This window comes from Ascaphus truei, chromosome 10 (assembly GCF_040206685.1).
Source record: "Ascaphus truei isolate aAscTru1 chromosome 10, aAscTru1.hap1, whole genome shotgun sequence".
NCBI lineage: Eukaryota > Metazoa > Chordata > Amphibia > Anura > Ascaphidae > Ascaphus > Ascaphus truei.
In genome coordinates, this window is record NC_134492.1 from 9,110,483 (window position 1) to 9,129,861 (window position 19,379).

General features: G+C 46.5%; 1 protein-coding gene across 3 annotated transcripts in view; it reads right to left on the reverse strand.

Annotated features, from left to right (window-relative positions):
- Positions 1-19,379, reverse strand: part of MIGA1 (mitoguardin 1) — a 43,525-nt gene that overhangs the window by 14,325 nt on the left and 9,821 nt on the right. For all 3 annotated transcript variants that reach the window (XM_075615755.1, XM_075615753.1, XM_075615752.1), the window contains exons 7-8: positions 18,975-19,098; positions 3,763-3,863 (exon numbers count right to left, since the gene is read on the reverse strand). In XM_075615755.1, coding sequence (XP_075471870.1) covers positions 3,763-3,863; positions 18,975-19,098 — 225 coding nt within the window. The remainder of the gene's footprint in view (positions 1-3,762; positions 3,864-18,974; positions 19,099-19,379) is intronic.

A 19,379-nucleotide genomic window follows, 5' to 3' on the forward strand; every position in this document is an offset into this window, starting at 1 on the left:
GTATGGTGCAGCGCTGTAAGGTTTTTTTTATCAAATAGGCCCATTGTTTACTAAAACGGTGCTATGTCTAGTTGCAGAGTCTCTGACTTCAGGGTCATCTATCGAAACCACAAGGCCTCTCCTCCACCCCTAAACATTGCCCCATCCTTTACTAACAAAGTCAGAAAATAAAGGGTGAGCCGAGCACTGCTGTCGGGTTTTGGAAGAATTAAATTTTCTAGAGGAGATGCATTGTGAGCACAGAATAACAGGAAATGCCTCATTGCAGGCCAGGAAAATTGGATATTTTTATAGTGCCATATATCTTAAGTTGTAATGTATTTCTTAACAGCAGAGGCATGCATTCGTGATTTATCTGATTTCAGAGCCCAGTGACACAGACATCTTCCTCAAAAATATTTATGTCTGTAGTCTAGAATGCCGGTCCCTACTAGAGACTCTTGGCTGACTTCCTGAAAAACAGCAACATAGAAGCATTTGATGTTCAGATTCCAAGGCTGCACTGCAATCCCTCAATGTAAAGGCCACTTTCCCCCCGAAATATGGAGAGAGTGGCTGTAACAGTCATATCATTTTAAAGCTGCAGATCAAGCAATATCCTACATGTGTGATTTTCTTAATAAATCAGTTCTGTACTATGAGAAAATACCTGTAGCGTTTTTATATACAACTCTGAATGACATTTTTAATATATTTTAATGTAACAAGCATTTTTTGTTCCTATAGCATCCATTTACAAAGTCACATCCCCTTCCTCTTCTGAAACAGGCTCTGCCACATCCCTTTTTGAGCCCTGCCCCCTCTCTAGAGGTGCACCAATTGTATCTAGTGACTGCCTGGTCACATGATCTTCCCCACAGAACTTTGCATCTTTGGTCTTCTTCTGCTGCACGGAGAGCCCCTTAGCCAATTAATTATTGTGTGGATTGTATTGATGCACATATTAAAGGGGATTTTATTTAAACGACAGCTGGGACGGCTGCTTTAAGAGTACTATTGGAAAAAAAACAATGCAGTTCCTATTAGTATAAAGGAAATGGCAATTTTCGCACCTCATAAACTACTCTTATAAGCGTATTGCATTGTTATGCTACCACTGAAAACCTGTGTTGGCATGTTCCTATATTTGAGTATTTTCGGTGTATCCAGCACTACAGGGGTTATTCCATCGCAATTCACAAGATGACTGTGCTTCCAAATGCTCGTGCACGTCATGCTAACCCCGCCAGAACCATAAAGGGGTCTTTATCCAGTCTCAATGGAAATGTTTTTTTTGACAATATTTACGGTTATTGTAGGTTATTGTAGGAATGAGTACGGCGGGTAGCACCTCTTGGGCTAGTGTATTTATATTACTGTGCTTCAAAATATTTTATGTATTTCAAAGCCTTTTGTTTTAACCCTTTGACTGCTGTCAGGATGACCTGCATCTTGTGTGCAATAGGATGCAGAAAACATCAATAATGAGTATGAGCCTTGTAATACCTTCTTGGAGTTTTGATATGAATTCTAAGACTCTGCTTCCTCATCTCCATTTTAGGCTGCGCTTATAGTCAGCGCGATTGTGCGGTCGGGAGCGTGCGTGACGAGCACAAATTGCACAATGACTCTGAGGTCACCCCTAGTGCGCGCGCGCACGCACACACAACGACGGAGCGCGATGGCGCAACTGTGTTTTGAAGACAACTTTTTTTTGTCTTGTCAAGTGCGGCCACGTGACATCCGCCTCATGTGAGCGGTTCAGACAACGAGGGCGAACCAGCTTCGTGACGCGTTCGCCACGCCTCCCAATTGCCTCAGCTCAGTTTACACATTGCTGGGGCTACAGGCGTGCGCGAGTCTGTGCGGTCCGTCACGCATGCGCAGGTAGTATAATCTTAGTTAGAAGGGATTGAGCAAACCCACTGATCACGCTACTACTCACTGGATCAAAATCGGGGGAAAAGGACAGGAATGCGTCTCTGACCTCTGACCTCTAACCTCTCCTGTCGTTAGATTTCATATGGTCTACCAAATATTGGCACTGTTGGGTCTTGGCCACTGCCGGAGGAAGCGAAGCTGCTGTAGCCGTTGGATTCAGCCAGTAAGATTGATATATTTCTGTGATGCCAAAACATATATCTTCGGAACAAGGAATCCACTGGGTTCCGTGGTGCAAACGGAAGGTAAACAAATAGATGTTCACAGGCAGCATATTGCTTCCGGAAATTAAGTTTCAGATTGTGTTCCTGGAGCTCTTGCTTTCCTGATTAAATATAAATGATATTTAAAGAACTTCAAACAGCTGGTAATGGTAACACCTGAATTCCTCGGCACAAGCAAATGCTTTCCCGAAACATTCCAAGAAAAGCAATGCGTGCAAGCAACCGAGAAAGGGTTACAGGTTCCTGTTACAGCCACACCTTCTATGCATTGCATTGTTAGACTAAAGCAGGGGTGCTCAACTCCAGTCCTCAACCAACCCCCCCCCCAATGGTCAGGTTTTCAGCATATCCCTGCTTCAGCACAGTGGCTCAATCAGTCCCACGCCTCCTTCTCATTCCACTCGCCTTCTCCCCATGTCTCTCACCTCCTGCCCATGCGGTATGTGCCTCACCTCCTGCCCATGTCCCTCACCTCCTGCCCCTCGCATCCAGCCCATGCCCCTCGCCTCCTGCCCCTCGCCTCCTGTCCCTCGCATCCTGCCCATGCCCCTCACCTCCTGCCCATGCCCCTCGCCTCCTGCTCTTTGTGGCATGCCCCTAGCCTCCTGCCCCATGCATCCTGCCCCTGCGGCATGCCCCTCGCCTCTTGCCCATGCGGTATGCATGTCACCTCCTGCCCATGTCCCTCACCTCCTGCCCCTCGCATCCAGCCCATGCCCCTCGCCTCCTGCTCTTGTGGCATGCCCCTAGCCTCCTGCCCCACGCATCCTGCCCCTCGCCTCGTCCATGCGGTATGCGCCTCACCTCCTGCCCATGTCCCTCACCTCCTGCCCATGTCCCTCACCTCCTGCCCCTCGCATCCAGCCCATGCCCCCGCTCATCCTGCCTCCCACCTCCTTCCCATGAGGCATGCCCCTACTCTCCTGCCCCTCGCCTCCTGCCCCAGATCTTTTCTTGTTTACCATTTTCCAAATACGTCCTATTTTACCTCATGCTTCGCTTCCTAAGAGAACTCCCCCCGACTAATCTCCTAGATCTCTCCCCAGTCCTAATCAGAACTGGCGGTATCCCAGAGATATCTAAAGCCAACACGTTAATGCCCCTTTTGAACAGGTCGCCAACTTCCTTCTCGGAGAGCCAATTAGAAATAACGATGTCAGAGGAACCAGCTAATATATGGAAAACATCATCAGCAGTGACATTTCTGCGCACCCCAGGAAATTAACATTACACCGCGGTTTACCGGGAGAACACCGGCTCCAACCTTATATATATTTTAAATATGTAACGTGCTCCACAGTTTGTTAAAATGCTATTACTAACACTGCACTACCTTGGTCACTGTGTTGCTGGGCTAGCGGTATGCAGCCTGTATTCCACCTTGTATTACAGATGCACATGGTGCCTGTTTGTGATCTCAGAACACAAGTGCTTTTTTCTACCTGTGTTTTGCAGTGGGATGCGGGTACTCATCGGAACGCATGGCGGCGTTGGTGTCGGCGGCGGCAGCGGGGGACCTGCTTGACCGGTTTAATGCATTGGGTATCTGAAGTCTGTGTTTTTCCTTCTACAATATTTCACCAATTGGCATCACTACGTACAGATAGGGGATTAATACCTCAGCAGCTGAAACAAACGAGTCCGTTGATGCGATGCTGAAGGTGTCTCGCAGGCCGAAGTCGCCGCTGTTCTCCATCACCGTGATATCTGTGTCTTTATCTTCAAAACAAAGCAAAGTTACTTCTAGTTTCGGAACACAAAAGCAGCTTGCGACAGGAGGCAACATGCAGGGGTCTGGTCTTTGGGTCCTGCAGATCCCTCGGACCTAAAGCATGACAGAACCCTGCAGGACCAAGGGAGGTGTTTCTTTTGTATTGTGATTAAAACGTTTCGTCTGTTTGGCACAGAAACCCTTCTTTGAGGTTGCAGGTGGCAAGATGTAGCAAGATCTTACAACGCATGCGTCGAAGTATTACTAGTGAGACCCTCCTTGCCCGGCTCTAAACGAGGTCACATCAGATAGTACTGTGCACTGGCCGTGCTCAGTCTCACAGGCGTTTGCAGGGTGCTGGGTGGGTGCAGGGTGCTGGGTGGGTGCAGGGTGCAGGGTGGGCGTGGATAACAGCACGGAGAAAAAGACGGGCGCCAGGAACTTTTATAAATTAAAAAAATTATTGACAGCCGTCTGAAACACTTCACAGGTATTGACACATGGACAGTGTACCTGTGACAAAACACTGGTGGCAAGAAATAGCTCTCGGGATTCATCCCCTGGTATTACCCAGCTCTATCCAGGGGACGTGTTACCCATAAAAAAGGGGGGAGTGGGAACCGCTTGCAGGGAGGTCAGGATGCAATGGGAAGCTGCAGGGCGGCAGGTTCAATGTTAGCGAAGGCTGCAGTATAGGGAACGCTATGAGGACAGTGGCGGTCAGGCTGCAGTATAGGGAACCCTGTGAGGACAGTGGTGGTTAAGCTGGGGTATAGGGAACCCTGTGAGGACAGTGGCAGTCAGGCTTGGGTATAGGGAACCCTATGAGGACAGTGGCGGTCAGGCTGGGGTATAGGGAACCCAGTGAGGACAGTGGCAGTCAGGCTGGGGTATAGGGAACCCTATGAGGACAGTGGCGGTCAAGCTGGGGTATATGGAATGCTATGAGGACAGTGGCGGTCAGGCTGGGGTATAGGGAACCCTATGAGGACAGTGGCGGTCAGGCTGGGGTATAGGGAACGCTATGAGGACAGTGGCGGTCAAGCTGGGGTATATGGAATGCTATGAGGACAGTGGCGATCAGGCTGGGGTATAGGGAACCCTGTGAGGACAGTGGCGGTCAGGCTGGGGTATAGGGAACGCTATGAAGACAGTGGCGGTCAGGCTGGGGTATAGGGTACCCTGTGAGGACAGTGGCGGTCAGGCTGCGGTATAGGGAACCGTGTGAGGACAGTGGCAGTCAGGCTGGGGTACAGGGAACCCTGTGAGGACAGTGGCAGTCAGGCTGGGGTATAGGGAACGCTATGAGGACAGTGGCGGTCAGAAACCGTTCCTGTAACAGGCGCTAGTTTAGGAGGGGCACGTTACTAACTGCTAAACAATAAAGGATAACTGGACACATCTTCATACATGTTACTATACCCACAAACCTATGCATGGCACTATTCTCATCTCTGGGGAGAGGTGAGGGGGGGGGGTAACTGGTTCTCGATAAATGTATCTTTGTATTTGAGGGAGAATTGAAAAAAAATTAAATAAAAATTAAGATGGTTGCCAGAGTCATCCATTAGGAAACAGCAGTGGTATCCGTGACAACGCAGCTTCCTATTTGCCAGTGGCTATATTTATTTTTCCAAATATATATATATATATATATGTGATAAAAAATCACTCCAATAGAAATTCAATAATGAATAGGTGCATGTCCCATTTAAATAATAAAAGTATACATTACCGCATAGCAGCAAAAAGGGAGACAGCACTCAGGTGAATGAAAATAAATGTATTAAATACAGCACATAACTCCAACGTTTCGATCCCACAGGGGGATCTTCCTCAGGGGGGTGCCACCAGGTGGCACCACCCTGAGGAAGATCCCCCTGTGGGATCGAAACGTTGGAGTTATGTGCTGTATTTAATACATTTATTTTCATTCACCTGAGTGCTGTCTCCCTTTTTGCTGCTATGCGGTAATGTATACATATATATACATATATATACATATATATACATATATATATATATATATATATATATATATATATATATATATATATATATACATATACATATACATATACATATATATATATATATATATATATATATAATAAATTAAAAAGGCACGTTTTCCTGGAAGTGGACGGCCCCTCGTTCTGAGAACAGCGCAGCTCCCGAAACCTCCCCTCAGACTATGAAAAAAATAATAATCCCTCGGGAGACATCCAACCTCACACCTCACCCCGCGTGTTCCCTGTCCTTAGCGCACCCTTCTGCCAATCTCCTGTATCTGCCACATCAGGGGTGGCCAATTCCAGTCCTCAAGAGCTAACTACAGGTCAGGTGTTCAGGATATCCCTGCTTCAGCGTAGGTGGCTGAATCAGTGGCTCAGTCGAAGCTCAGTAGTAGCTCTTGAGGACTGGCGTTGGTTACCCATGTGTACATTGTGAGGACCTTTAAAATCCTGACTTCTTACATTCTCATATTAGGATTTAGAGAGGGAAAGACACACCGGCCTTTTGCAGGTCAGCAGTATTTCATTTGAATGCACGGTTTGTACAGGATCTATTGCTTTGATTATTTTTAATTACATTTAATTTACACATGGGCAGAATATTGGTGTAATAGACAGAACACGGTCAGCCTTGGGTTTGTCTAGGAGAGGGTTAAAAAAAACCACACACACACACACACACACACACACACACACACACACACACACACACACACACACACACACACACACACACACACACACACACACACACACACACACACACACACACACACACACACACACACACACACTCTGATAAATCCCATTAGAACATGTGCTTAAAATAACCTCACACATTGCTTCACATAACCACTCCTAATATCCCATGTTAAAGCAAGCTGGTACAAATGACACAAATGTGCTAGGGGTTTGTGCATTATTAATGTGCATATATAATGTTCGTGCATAGTTTAAGTGTTATATAAAAGAGTTATACAGGAGATTGGAAGGGGATTGATCCTTGTTCTCTAGATTCAACAATTGGAGATCAGCTAGACAACTCCACTGAACACCTGGTAACCCTACATTTCCACACTTATTTATCTTTACTAAAGACCTCAATTCTGTTCTTTACTGTGGCCTCATGTAAATGTTCCTCTCCCTATTAAGTACAACCTTCCCCCTCCTGGCCCACACCCAATGTAATCACACACCCTGGACTACTCAAAAGCCTTCCATTATCTACGGAATGTTGGTGGAGAGCTCTGACAACCAGCGCACCTAGCACCACTCATTCCAACACCTACAGCATGGCAAACATTGGCTGCAGACAATTACGCACATCTCTATTTATACCGTTACTCTCCTTAGCAGGGGATATTGAACTCAACCCAAGCCCTCCCTTTTCAACTCTGCCCCATATCTCTGATAATGCCCTTTCCAAATTCCAAAAAGGGCTATCTGCCACCCATATAAATATTCAAAGCGTGCTCCCCAAACTGGATGAACTAAGGGCATGGGGTCTTTTGCATAACACTAAACCCATAATCCTCACCGAAACATGGCTAACTCCTAAAACCTTGATGCATCTATCTCCGTTCAGGGGTACTCCATTTTTAGAAAATATAGGTTAGAGAGAGGGGTGTTATTTTATATTGAAGACGCCTTAAAATGTATCCTGCTAAATGTCCCCGAAGCCCACCCTCTTTCAAAATCCTAGTTGGTAAAATGTGCCTCCCCTTCCCATTCTTATTGCTGGTATCTATCGCCCTCCTAAAGCTCCACTACAATCCCTGACTGATCTCAATCATTTCCTTGGCACAATTTCCTCTCTGAATGGGAAGAGCGAGCTGTTCTTTTTGATTTTAACCTCAATTGGCTTGACCCTAAAACCAGCAAAATCCAGACAATTCAAGTCACTAAATGTAACCCAACTAATTTCCCAACCCACACGGACAAACCTGAAATCTCGCAACCATTCCTTGCTAGACTGGATTCTCTCCTCTAGTCCCAGCAGAATCCAATCCTCTGGCATCCTACCTGACATTTTCAGTGACCATGCAATAGTGTACTGTGCAAGGAAAATCAGACCACCCCAATCAAGCCCTAAAGTTCTCCTCTCTAGAACATTTAGAAACTTTAACCCACAACAGTTTGTCTGATCTTACCAACCGCCCTTGGTACAGAATCAACCTCATACCTGACTTCTATTCTGTGCTGGTTTATTTCCAAACAGAGTTCTCAAAAATGTGATACCCATGCTCCGTTAGGCTAAGGTCCCGTTGCACGCGTCCGCACGGCTGGCTTGCTTGCCGGCGGCGCGTGCAACTCGCTGTACCGCGATCTGCGGTCTACAGGCTACTTTTCTCGGAGCGGGGGGGGCGTGGCCAAACGGGTCGGGGGGGGCGCGGCCATGACATGAGGGGGCGCGGCCATGTCGTGAGGGGCCGGAGCATTGACTGGGAGGATTGACAGGGAGGGGGGGGCGTGGCTTGAGCGGAGGGACCCGCTACTCTTCCCCCCCCTCCCTCCACGGGCTGCCACGGGCTGCAGGTAAGTAAAAAAAACACACACACGCAGGCACTCATACACACATACATACACACACACACACACACACACACACACACAGGCACTCATACATACATACACACACACACAGGCACTCATACATACACACACACACACACAGGCAGGCACTCACGCACTCATACACACACACACACAGACAGAGACAGGCACGCACGCACTCAGACACACACACAGAGAGGCACTCACGCTGCTTTCACTCCACACTCCTCCCCACTCCCCGAAGCCTCTCCTCCTCCCGCAGCCTCCCCTCCTCCCGCAGCCTCCCCTCCCCATTGGCTCACAGCCACACCACGTGATGCGTCGAAGCTAGGAAACACCATTCTGTGGTGTCTCCAGCGGCTGACGCGCCACAGCGTGTAGTCAGCTGTGCCGCCAGGGGGGACCGGGACCGGCTCGCGAGGATTCCCCTGCTGGTGGGGAACTCGTTACATTGCCGCCCGCGCCAACGAGCGCAGCGGGTCCCAGGCCTTAGGCAGAATATGAGTATGGGGGCCCACCTTTCGTGGGTTACAACCAACCTTACTGCGCTTTACCATTTTAGGGATGCCTTGTGGAAAAGATACAAAGTAACTGGCACTATCAAGGATCTTAATAACTACTGATACCTGCGGAATACATGCAAACAAGACACGCAAAAGCCCAATATTAATCTGGGAATCTTTACCAAAATACATTAAACCCAGCAAACCCCTGGAAGGTCAGCAGCAATATATTCCAGCCTTCTAGCCATCAACAACCATCTAATATAAAAATGATGATACTACGCTGACAAAATCACACGGACATCGCAGGTGCATTAAATGAATACTTTGTGGGGTGTGCTGCTTCCCTAATTTCAACGCGCAACCCAAACTACAAACACAAAGCTCAACATGTGAGAACTCTCCTATAGCTTCTCCCAACAGTGCTTACAATTTTCAATCTGTTCACAGTATCTGAATAGGAGATTACACAGGCGCTCCCAACATTAAAACTAAGCAGCCAATGTGGACCTGACCTGCTGCAATCAAAGTTCCTATGGCCCAGCCATTGCCAAACCGCTTGCCTCCCTCATCAACTCTATCCTGTCTGCAGGCCATATCCCACAGACCTGGAAACTGCTCGAGTTGTCCCAGTGTTCAAAAGAGGAGAGAAAAACATTGTCTCCAACTACAGGCCAATCTCTCTTCTCCCAATACTATCCAAAGTCATGGCAAAATGTGTCTACCCCTAATTAAGCGATCACTATACCAAGACAAATTTCTTTAGCCAAATCCAATCTGGCTTTCACCCCAAACCACTTCATGGTAACTGTCCTCTTAAAAGTTTGCAATGAGATCCAATGTGGAATGGAACTGGGATAACTCACTGGTGCAATATTCCTAGATTTTGCAAAAGGCTTGTGATACTGTTGATCATGTTATCTTGTTAAACAAGATGCAGTTATCTGGAATAGGGAAACATGCTATAAACTGGTTTCACTCCTACCTATTGGGTAGATCTAAAAGACTGTTCACTGTCCCAAGGTTCAACAAAGTATCCGGCCGCTGCTCCTTCTCTTACCGTGTACCTCACAACTGGAACAATCTACCGGAGACTCTCAAAACTGCCACCAGTATACAGGCATACCCCGGTTTAAGTACACTCACTTTAAGTACACTCGCGAGTAAGTACATCTCGCTCGATAGGCAAATGGCAGCTCACGCATGCGCCAGTCAGCACGTCCTGAACAGCAATATCGTCTCCCTACCTGCACCGAAGCTGTGCACAAGCGGGGAGACTATAGAGCCTGTTACAAATGCGTTATTTACATCAGTTATGCACGTATATGACGATTGCAGTACAGTACATGCATCGATAAGTGGAAAAAAGGTAGTGCTTCACTTTAAGTACATTTTCGCTTTACATACATGCTCCGGTCCCATTGCGTACGTTAATGTGGGGTATGCCTGTAAGTAATTTCAAGTCTTCAGCTCTCACATATTAATCTTGTCTGTAACTGTTACATATGCACATAACATATATCTCTAACAGTTCTGTAATGTCTGTAAATTGAATGTATAACCTCTGTTCCTTTAATGTAACCATGCATCTGTCATTATCTGTCTATCCTAAACGCTGCTGCCAGAATCACTCTGCTCTTTCCTAAATCTGTCTCAGCGTCTCCCCTGCTGAAATCCCTCTCCTGGCTTCCTATCAAATCCCGCATCTCACCCTCAATTCTCCTCCTCACTTTTAAAGCTTTACACTCTTCTGCTCCACCTTACATCTGAGCCCTAATTTCTCACTATACACTATCCAAGCTCTTGCATTCTGCTCAATGATGTCTTCTCTCTACCCCTTTTGTATCTAAAGCCCTCTCCCACGTTAAAGCTTTCTCACTGTCTGCCCCACACCTCTGGAATGCCCTTCCCCTCAATATCCGACTAGCCCCTCTCTATCCACATTTAAGACTCACCTCAAAACACACCTGCTTATGAAGCATATGAGTAGCTCCACGGCTGGATAATTAACACGTCATACATTAACCTTGGCCCCTGCAGACGCACTTACCAGAGCCCACTTCTACTGTCTCTGTACTTTCTTCCTACCAAATCAATTAGATTGTAAACTCTTCAGAGCAGGGACTCCTTTTCCTAAATGTTACCGTTATGTCTGAAGTACTTCTTCCCTTTATATGTTATTTACATTATTTGTTATTTATATGATTGTCACGAATATTACTGCTGTGATGCACTATGTACATTAATGGCGCTATATAAATAAAGACATACATACATACATACATTATACCTCTGTGCCCACGACATACTTGAAAACAAGAGGTAACTCTCAATGTATTACATCCTGGTAAAACATTTTATGTATATAAAAAATAAAAATAAATCAGTGCTTCACTTTCTTTGCAAAGTCCTCCCAAAGGTTCAGACAGATTAGAAGGCGCAGAGGGAGCCGACTCATTTAGAAAGTCTTAGTTTCTAAGTTAACAATTAACCGATTTAGCAGCATTAATAAAAAGTGGATTATCCTCTGTTATTGTGAATGTTCTTTTCTGTATTGTGCTGCATGCTTGTAAACTTGCAGGCGAGTCACAGTTTAGCTGCAATAACTGGCTGAACTTGCATGTAGCACAGAAATGTATATTTCAGCCCTGGAATATTGCATTCCTCCTGGGAGGGATACTGACATACATCATGATTGTCTAAACTTCAGACATTACATATTGGCCACAGAGAATGTCTGCTTTACATCTGCACGTCCGAGCAATCTGCCCAAGATCTTTCTGCAAAAATACTCTTTACCTAAAATACACATACACTGTTACACACAGATGCAGGATCAACGCCAGATATACATGGATGGTTTACTCGTCTGTTGTAATGTTACAATCTGTGTATCTCTGCTGTGCAAGTATCGCTTCAACATTAATCTATTTCTGTTTAGAAAGAGATTTCTGTATATCGATTCCCGCCAGTAAATCAGCTCAGCCATTTAATAATCGGGGGCCCAGCTGCATTCCTGAACAGGGCTTCTGCCACTGTATCCCGGTCACAGCCTTGGTTCCCAGTTTAAAGGCAAACCAGCCAAAACAATTTAATCGCTCATCCTGCCTCCATGAAAGAGGGGGAGGGGGGAAGTCTGCAGTGGGTAATGTCCCGCATCAGAGGCTGTCATATCCCTGGCTCTATCCCAGGGGTAGCAAACTCCAGTCCTCAAGAGCTACCAACAGGTCAGGTTTTCAGGGTATCCCTGCTTCAGCACACGTGGCTCAGTCGAAGAGCCTGCTTGAGCACAGGTAAGGTTGCCAGGTGTCCAGTATTCAACCGGATTGTCCTGTATTTGGACAATGTACAGTAAAAAATAAATAATTAGATGTAATACTGGACACGTACGTGTCCGGTATTACCTCTTTGGACATAGTGACCTGACCGGCTTCAGGGGAAGGGGGGGAGGGGGGGTACAGGTTTTCCCAGAGCAAGGCTGTTAGGGAGCTGGACAGCATCCTCCATCCTGATTGGTTGCTGCTGGATAATGTAGCCAATCAGGAGGTGGTGTCAGGAGCCTGGAGTTGGGGCCAAGGAGAGGAGGAAACAGCATAGAGCGGGTGGCAGAGTGTTGTGTGTATGTCTCAAGTGCGTTGCACCATTCACCATTGTGTCCAATATTTTTGGACAAGCCACCTGGTAACCCTAAGCACAGGTGGCTTAGTCAAAGACTGAGCTACTGATTGAGCCGCCTGTGCTGAAGCAGGAATATCCTGAAAACCTGACCTGTTTATAGCTCTTGAGGACTGGAGTTGGCCACCCCTGCGCTATCCTATTGGGTGACAGCAAATTAATCTGTAGAATTATACTGTTCTACGTCAGACCACGTGAAAGTAGCAGGACTGGTTTCATTTCAGAATCTACCTTTCCCACAGAGCCGAACCTTTAATATTCAGCAATAATTTCAAATGAACAGAGAACGGTTAAAAAGAAAAACGTGCAAGTCATTGCAAAGCCACCAGAAAAAGGGGTTTCTGTGCTAAGTAACCAACTTTATCCAATCATCTTCATCGGATGAGAGTCACTATAAGAGATATGGAAGTGGAGCCTTCCTCGGGGTATCAGCACATGGCGGAGCTGTGGGACGTTCCACTTTTTATTTATTACAAACTTTTTTTTCTTTAACTAAAACCGGTATTTTTCTTTTTTCCTCCTCGTGTGCCATTCTCGGGACCTCCTCCGATTCTCTGCCATTCCTGGGGATGATCGGGGGGCAATATGAACAGAAAAGCACGATTACCTCTCACATCTAGGGTAGCGAGTGGCCAAAGTCATGTGATTGTAGTGGGGGGGGGGGGGAGGCAAGGTCATGTGATTACAGGAATAGTGATCACATGACTCTGGAGCCAGAATGTCAGGCCATCAAAGAGGCCAAAAACAGGCCATCTCTGTGCTCATAAGCATAAATGCATCACAAATCTCTTAGAGAGATCTTCTTGTTTAATACGATTATAAAATCAAGGTAGATTTTTTTTAACCCCATTACTGCCAGGGGCTAGCAACGCATTACAAAGCCGTTCCTAAATGTCTGCACTCTGTAATAGCCAGAATCAATGACCTGGCCATGTAGTGGTCAGCGATTACTTATTGGTTGCTGACAATTCTTTAGCCAAAGCGGCAGGTAGTGCAGTACAAACCCAAATAATGCTTTGCCTTTTCCTTTGAATTAAGCAGTGGTTATGGATAAGCCGTTCCACATGGAATCTGCAGTCTGCATCCACAAGGAATGCAATCCACTGGACTCTATATATAGGAAACAAGTCATAAATAAACATGGAGCCCTGCCTTACGAACAATCAAAGCTAAATGGAGAGGGCTCCATGGGTTTTAAACCCCAATTATAGCCGTAGAAAGTGACATCATTTCTATCTTTTGCAGTTAACTAGAGTACCACGTGTACACTTTAAACCTAAATTGACTTTACAGGAAGAAAAGTAATTGTGAATTCAACCAACTGAACCACGGGGAAGCAAACAGGCCAATGTTTGCAAATGGGCCTCCAGTCTTATAACCAGACTCTTGGCCCAGCTCTGAGTAATGGTGGCAGGTGGAGGACATAGGTGCCAGATAGCACGCGTTGGCCTAAATTGTACTTCTGAGTGTTACTAGAAGTGAGCGTAAGCCGTTATACGATATCTGCTGCGGTGGTGACTGGACACATACTTTGCATAGAGTACAACTTATTGCAATGAACTCCGAATTATAATGAACCTCTTTACGCTGTATCGTTAAGTATTTCTGTGTTACACGGACAGTGCACGCAGTCACCACAGAAAATACACCAGGCATAAACGCAGACTGTGTACCACACCAGCTCCGGTACGTCCGCGAGCAGCAGTGACATGCAGCGTATGGGTCTGCAGCCCTCAAAAGCAATGAGATGCTTAAACAACAATGCAAAGGTAGATAGTTAGGTGAAAAGCGCCACCCACCAACGGGTGTCTGCACCAAGCTAATAAGGGTGAAATTAAGCAGACGAGCTACATTTTTCAACATGACCTATCAGGAGTGGTCAACTCCAGTCCTCAGGGGCCACCAACAGGTCAGGTTATCAGGATACCCCAGCTTCAGCACAGGTGGCTCAATCAGGGAGTGCCATCCCTGACCTAGATAGCCAAACTAATGTTGCTACATTATTAAGAAACTATACGAGTCTGGTGCTATAAAATAATCACCTGCTTCGTTTCATGAGAATGACAAGACAACCAGAATTATCCGTCATCAACCCACATGTGGCAATGTCCAAAAACTAAAATAACTCAATGATTTGCAGATGAACGAATAAATAAAAACCACCATCCTTTTTTTCACCTTTATGGCTCCTTATCATTTGCCGAAAATAACAACATGAATAAAAAAGTGACATGTATGTCATAAACAAAGCGAAATAAAATAGAACTATATCACCCGAGGTCCAGTTGAACGGACTATGAATATGTGCCGCTCTGCCACCTGGGCAGTAGTACAAAGTTAAACAGATGCACAGACCCCCAGCTCAGGGCCGGACACTATTTATAGGGAAGCAGAGACTAAAGATACATTTTCAGCTGTTGGAATTTCAGAGGGAACTGGAAGGTGCATTCACTCTTACAGACATGTGGCAAACCATTAATGAGCCCAAAATATTCAAAAGATAATTATTTGATGCTTGGCCCCTAAGGCTACGGCCCCCAGTGTTCACTGCTGCACAGGCGCCGCCAGGTGAAAGCTGCTATCTGCGGTCTATTGTGGAGTGATGGGATGCGCGGGGGGCGGGGCGTGCGGCCATGATGGTCTACAACACCTGCACACCTATTGGTACACACAATCTGCACCGCCATTGGCTGCCCGCACACCACGTGATCGCGTCGCCGCACGCGCCATCGCGATACGTGAGCGTCTACACTGCCCGATAGAGGTCTATATCTGGTGTGCCGTCACGCGCGCTGCTGTGAACACTGGGGACCTAGCCTAACGCAGTGCGGCCACACAATAAAAACAATAAAGTCATCGAAATATAGCAGGTCGTCCCCAGCATCAGTTTCACTCACTATATACAGAGCAAACAAATTCACGGCATTTTATTCCTACGCACTGGCAAATTTCCCATTAGACAGCCAAATTGGGGGGCGGCATGCGCAATTGGCGACGTGATGTCACACGGCTTCACGTTGCTATGGCAATGGGATGGCGCAGTCCTGGAGGAGGAGGGCGGTGTCAGGTAAGTGACTAAGGGCGCCATGGTTTTTTTTTTTTTTTTTTAATCCGACACTGTTCCTTGGACAATGAAGACGAGACTGCGTTTCGGGCATGCGTCGGCCCTTCGTCAGGCCGGGAGGTTCTTACCTGAATTGTCAATACTTATAATGATGGGAGCTGTTTACTAAGCCAGAGAAGGCATATTACGGCCATATATACTAATGGTGCTATTCCATCAGAAACCGTTTGGTTCATTCACATGAACGGGCTGCAAGGCGTCTTCCAGGGTCGGATGGAGTCTTCTGGAACATCAATGCTCATTAAACACGGGCCTGTGTGTTTTATTTAGCAACATAGCAACTTCGGCATTTTCATTTAAATGGGAAAAGTTTGCTGTCCTCAATCAAGACACTGGAATTTTGAACATTTCTTTGAAAAGGTCATTATTGGGTACGTCTAATTGCACATTTACAAGATACCGAAAATGGTAAATTATATGAATAACCTCTGTCAGTCAAGGCAAACCGTCCGACTTATGTAGTTTCTAAACTGCTTCTGGAAATACCAAAAACAACTTTCTTCTTCCGAAATAGCCCTTTACATCACAATGGTTAAACACAATATAATCTATATTGTGTTATGTGAGGTCTTTCTGATTCACACAGTTGCCGCCTCCCCACATAACAGGCTTGTTTCACAGACTAAACATTTTTGTGGGCAGAATATAATAAGTTGAAACATTTTCCCAAACATCAGTATCACACAGGGAGGGACTGATCTTCTCCACTTCCAAAAACCACTGGGATTTAATTCACAATGAGACACCTTTCCATTTAAAAGCAGCAATCTCCCCAGAAGCCTATAGGAGTTCAACTCATACATTGTTAGCATCTTACCGCCCAGGCATGTCCTGCTCTTTAAAATATATATATATATATATTTTTTTTTTTTTTTTTTCTAGTGACCATTCTGGTACCCATTAGGCAGCAATAAGCTCTGGAGAGAGCTTCATTTTAACTTTGCAATGGAATATTTCAAACGCTTGTATCTCCTGAACGAGGCATCCCATTTAAATTTTTTTTTTTAAAAAAACAGCATTTGAAAGAACAAGAAGAGATCACTTAAGGTAAATAACGAGCAGGAAAAAGTGCGGACTTTGCTGTTTGAGTGCACGGTATAACCGCAATAGGATTCAGATACAAGTGCCCATGCAGGGCCGCCAACAGAAATCGTGGGGCCCGGGACGCCAGTACCTTCTGTCCCCCCCCGTTGGCGGCCCTGTGCCCATGTGAAGCGCTGAACCTCTTAACTTTCTGCATTTAAGCCCGTGTCGGCCACAGAAACGATATTCTTGCACAAATTGTTTTAACTTTGATTTTTTTTCTATTTTGATCCGCTACTTCGTAAAAACCTCCCTCCAAATAGTTTCCTATTTGTTTATATAATAGCAGGGCTTATTGACCATGGTCGTCATTGTGAATTTTCTTGCAATGTTTAGTAACTCACCTGTGGTTACTGCAAAAAAAAAAAAAAAAGAGAAGAGATTTTCAACGTATCACAAAATAGAAGTGAAACTTAGGTTTCACAGGGTGGAAAGGGTGTTTCAGTGCGGAGTGTCTTCAGCCTACGCCAACATTTGTTAAGGGTGATTTCTACCTCAACTCCTTCATTATATCAAGGTCTTGTAATATATTGCTTTAGAATTAGGACCCTGCAGGTGTTAAATCCAATACCGCATACTTAGCAAAGTATGATTATTCCAGACTATTTCTTGTAGTAACAAAAAGGAGGGAGAGGGCGTAAGGCCGAGTCCATAGACGGACAGGCCGTGCTGAGGCGTGCGGACGCTCCGCGCTGAGCCCCTGCATCCTCAATGAGGATTCCTTGAGAGGGGGCTCACGCGAGCGTCCGCAGGCGTGCTGACGAGTTGGAGGTTTCAGCCGAGCGCCAAGCTGTTTTTCAGCGCGCTGTCGGCTGAAAACCTCCAATCACAGCACAGCAGCGTCAACGTCACGGCGCCGTGACATTGATGTCAGTACGTCGTGGGCGATTGGCCCAGCGACGTCACTGCCCCGCCTCCAACCACCTCCCCCGGCTCCCTTCGCGCACGCTGGCTCGCCTGCAAGTCCGTGCAATCGCGCTGACTGAAGCAGGCGAGCCTCAGCGTTAGCGCGCCTCCGCTTTCCCCACCCCTCTATGGCCCGAGCCTAAGCCAGGGGCTGGCAACTCCAGTCCTCAAGGGCCACCAACAGGTCAGGTTTTCAGGATATCCCTGTTTCAGCACAGGTGGCTCAATCTGATTAAACCATCTGTGCTGAAGCAGGGATATCCTGAAGGCCTGACCTGTTGGTGGCCCGTGAGGACTGGAGTTTTCCACCCCTGGTGTAGGGGGTGTGATACTTTCATTGGACGAACAAGCTGTTGATATGTTACAAGCTTTCCAACCTCTCAGGTTTCTGACTATTTCTTCTGCCCTGGGAGGGAAGTCCTGCCTTATCTTCTGCCCTGGGAGGGAAGTCCTGCCTTATCTTCTGCCCTGGGATGGAAGTCCTGCCTTATCTTCTGCCCTGGGATGGAAGTCCTGCCTCATCTTCTGCCCTGGGAGGGAAGTCCTGCCTTATCTTCTGCCCTGGGAGGGAAGTCCTGCCTTATCTTCTGCCCTGGGAGGGAAGTCCTGCCTTATCTTCTGCCCTGGGATGGAAGTCCTGCCTTATCTTCTGCCCTGGGATGGAAGTCCTGTCTCATCTTCTGCCCTGGAAGGGAAGTCCTGCCTTATCTTCTGCCCTGGGAGGGAAGTCCTGCCTTATCTTCTGCCCTGGGATGGAAGTCCTGCCTCATCTTCTGCCCTGGGAGGGAAGTCCTGCCTTATCTTCTGCCATGAGAGGGAAGTCCTGCCTTATCTTCTGCCCTGGGAGGGAAGTCCTGCCTCATCTTCTGCCCTGGGAGGGAAGTCCTGCCTCATCGTCTGCCCTGGGAGGGAAGTCCTGCCTCATCGTCTGCCCTGGGAGGGAAGTCCTGCCTCATCTACTGCCCTGGGAGGGAAGTCCTGCCTCATCTTCTGATGGAGCTGGTTTCAGTAAACATACAAAAGCCTCCTACCCAAGGAGATTAGTGTTTTTCATCCGTCCCTGACATGTGTTTGGACTACTTTGCAGGGGGGGATTGGAATAGCAGAAATGTTATTTTAAAGTCTGTTCCAGAATGTATCTAAACGTGAGAAACATGATGGAGAGCTCAGACACCTCTTGTGATGACATAATCCAGATGTTGCTTAAATGAGAGTTAGCCCCCCCCCCCCTACTGCAAGGTATAAATAGGCAAGTCTTACCAATGTCATTAGCTAGAGAAGCAGGATCCGATGCCCCGAGATTGGCCTCAAACTCCTCCTGGAGTCGATAAGCTCTCTGCAGCAACGCTTCGAGTTTATGAATGAATTCACCACTAATGATATCCTGGGGAAAGCAATAATGTATACAGTAATAATTCATAATGTAGCTGCTAAATCATTCAGTGATTATGGAGGCTCCTGCGAGTACCTCCAGTGTTGAAGGGAAGAAGTAGCAAGCGCATAACTTAAAGACGAGCCCTGTAATGTCCTCAACACTGATCCCGGCTCAATTGAGCAATGTTTTGCATATCAGACACATGGGAAAATGTGTCACCGAATTTACAAATCAAGTAAGCTTTGTTGGCATGACCAAAAAACATTTAAGTATTACCAAAGCGGAATTAC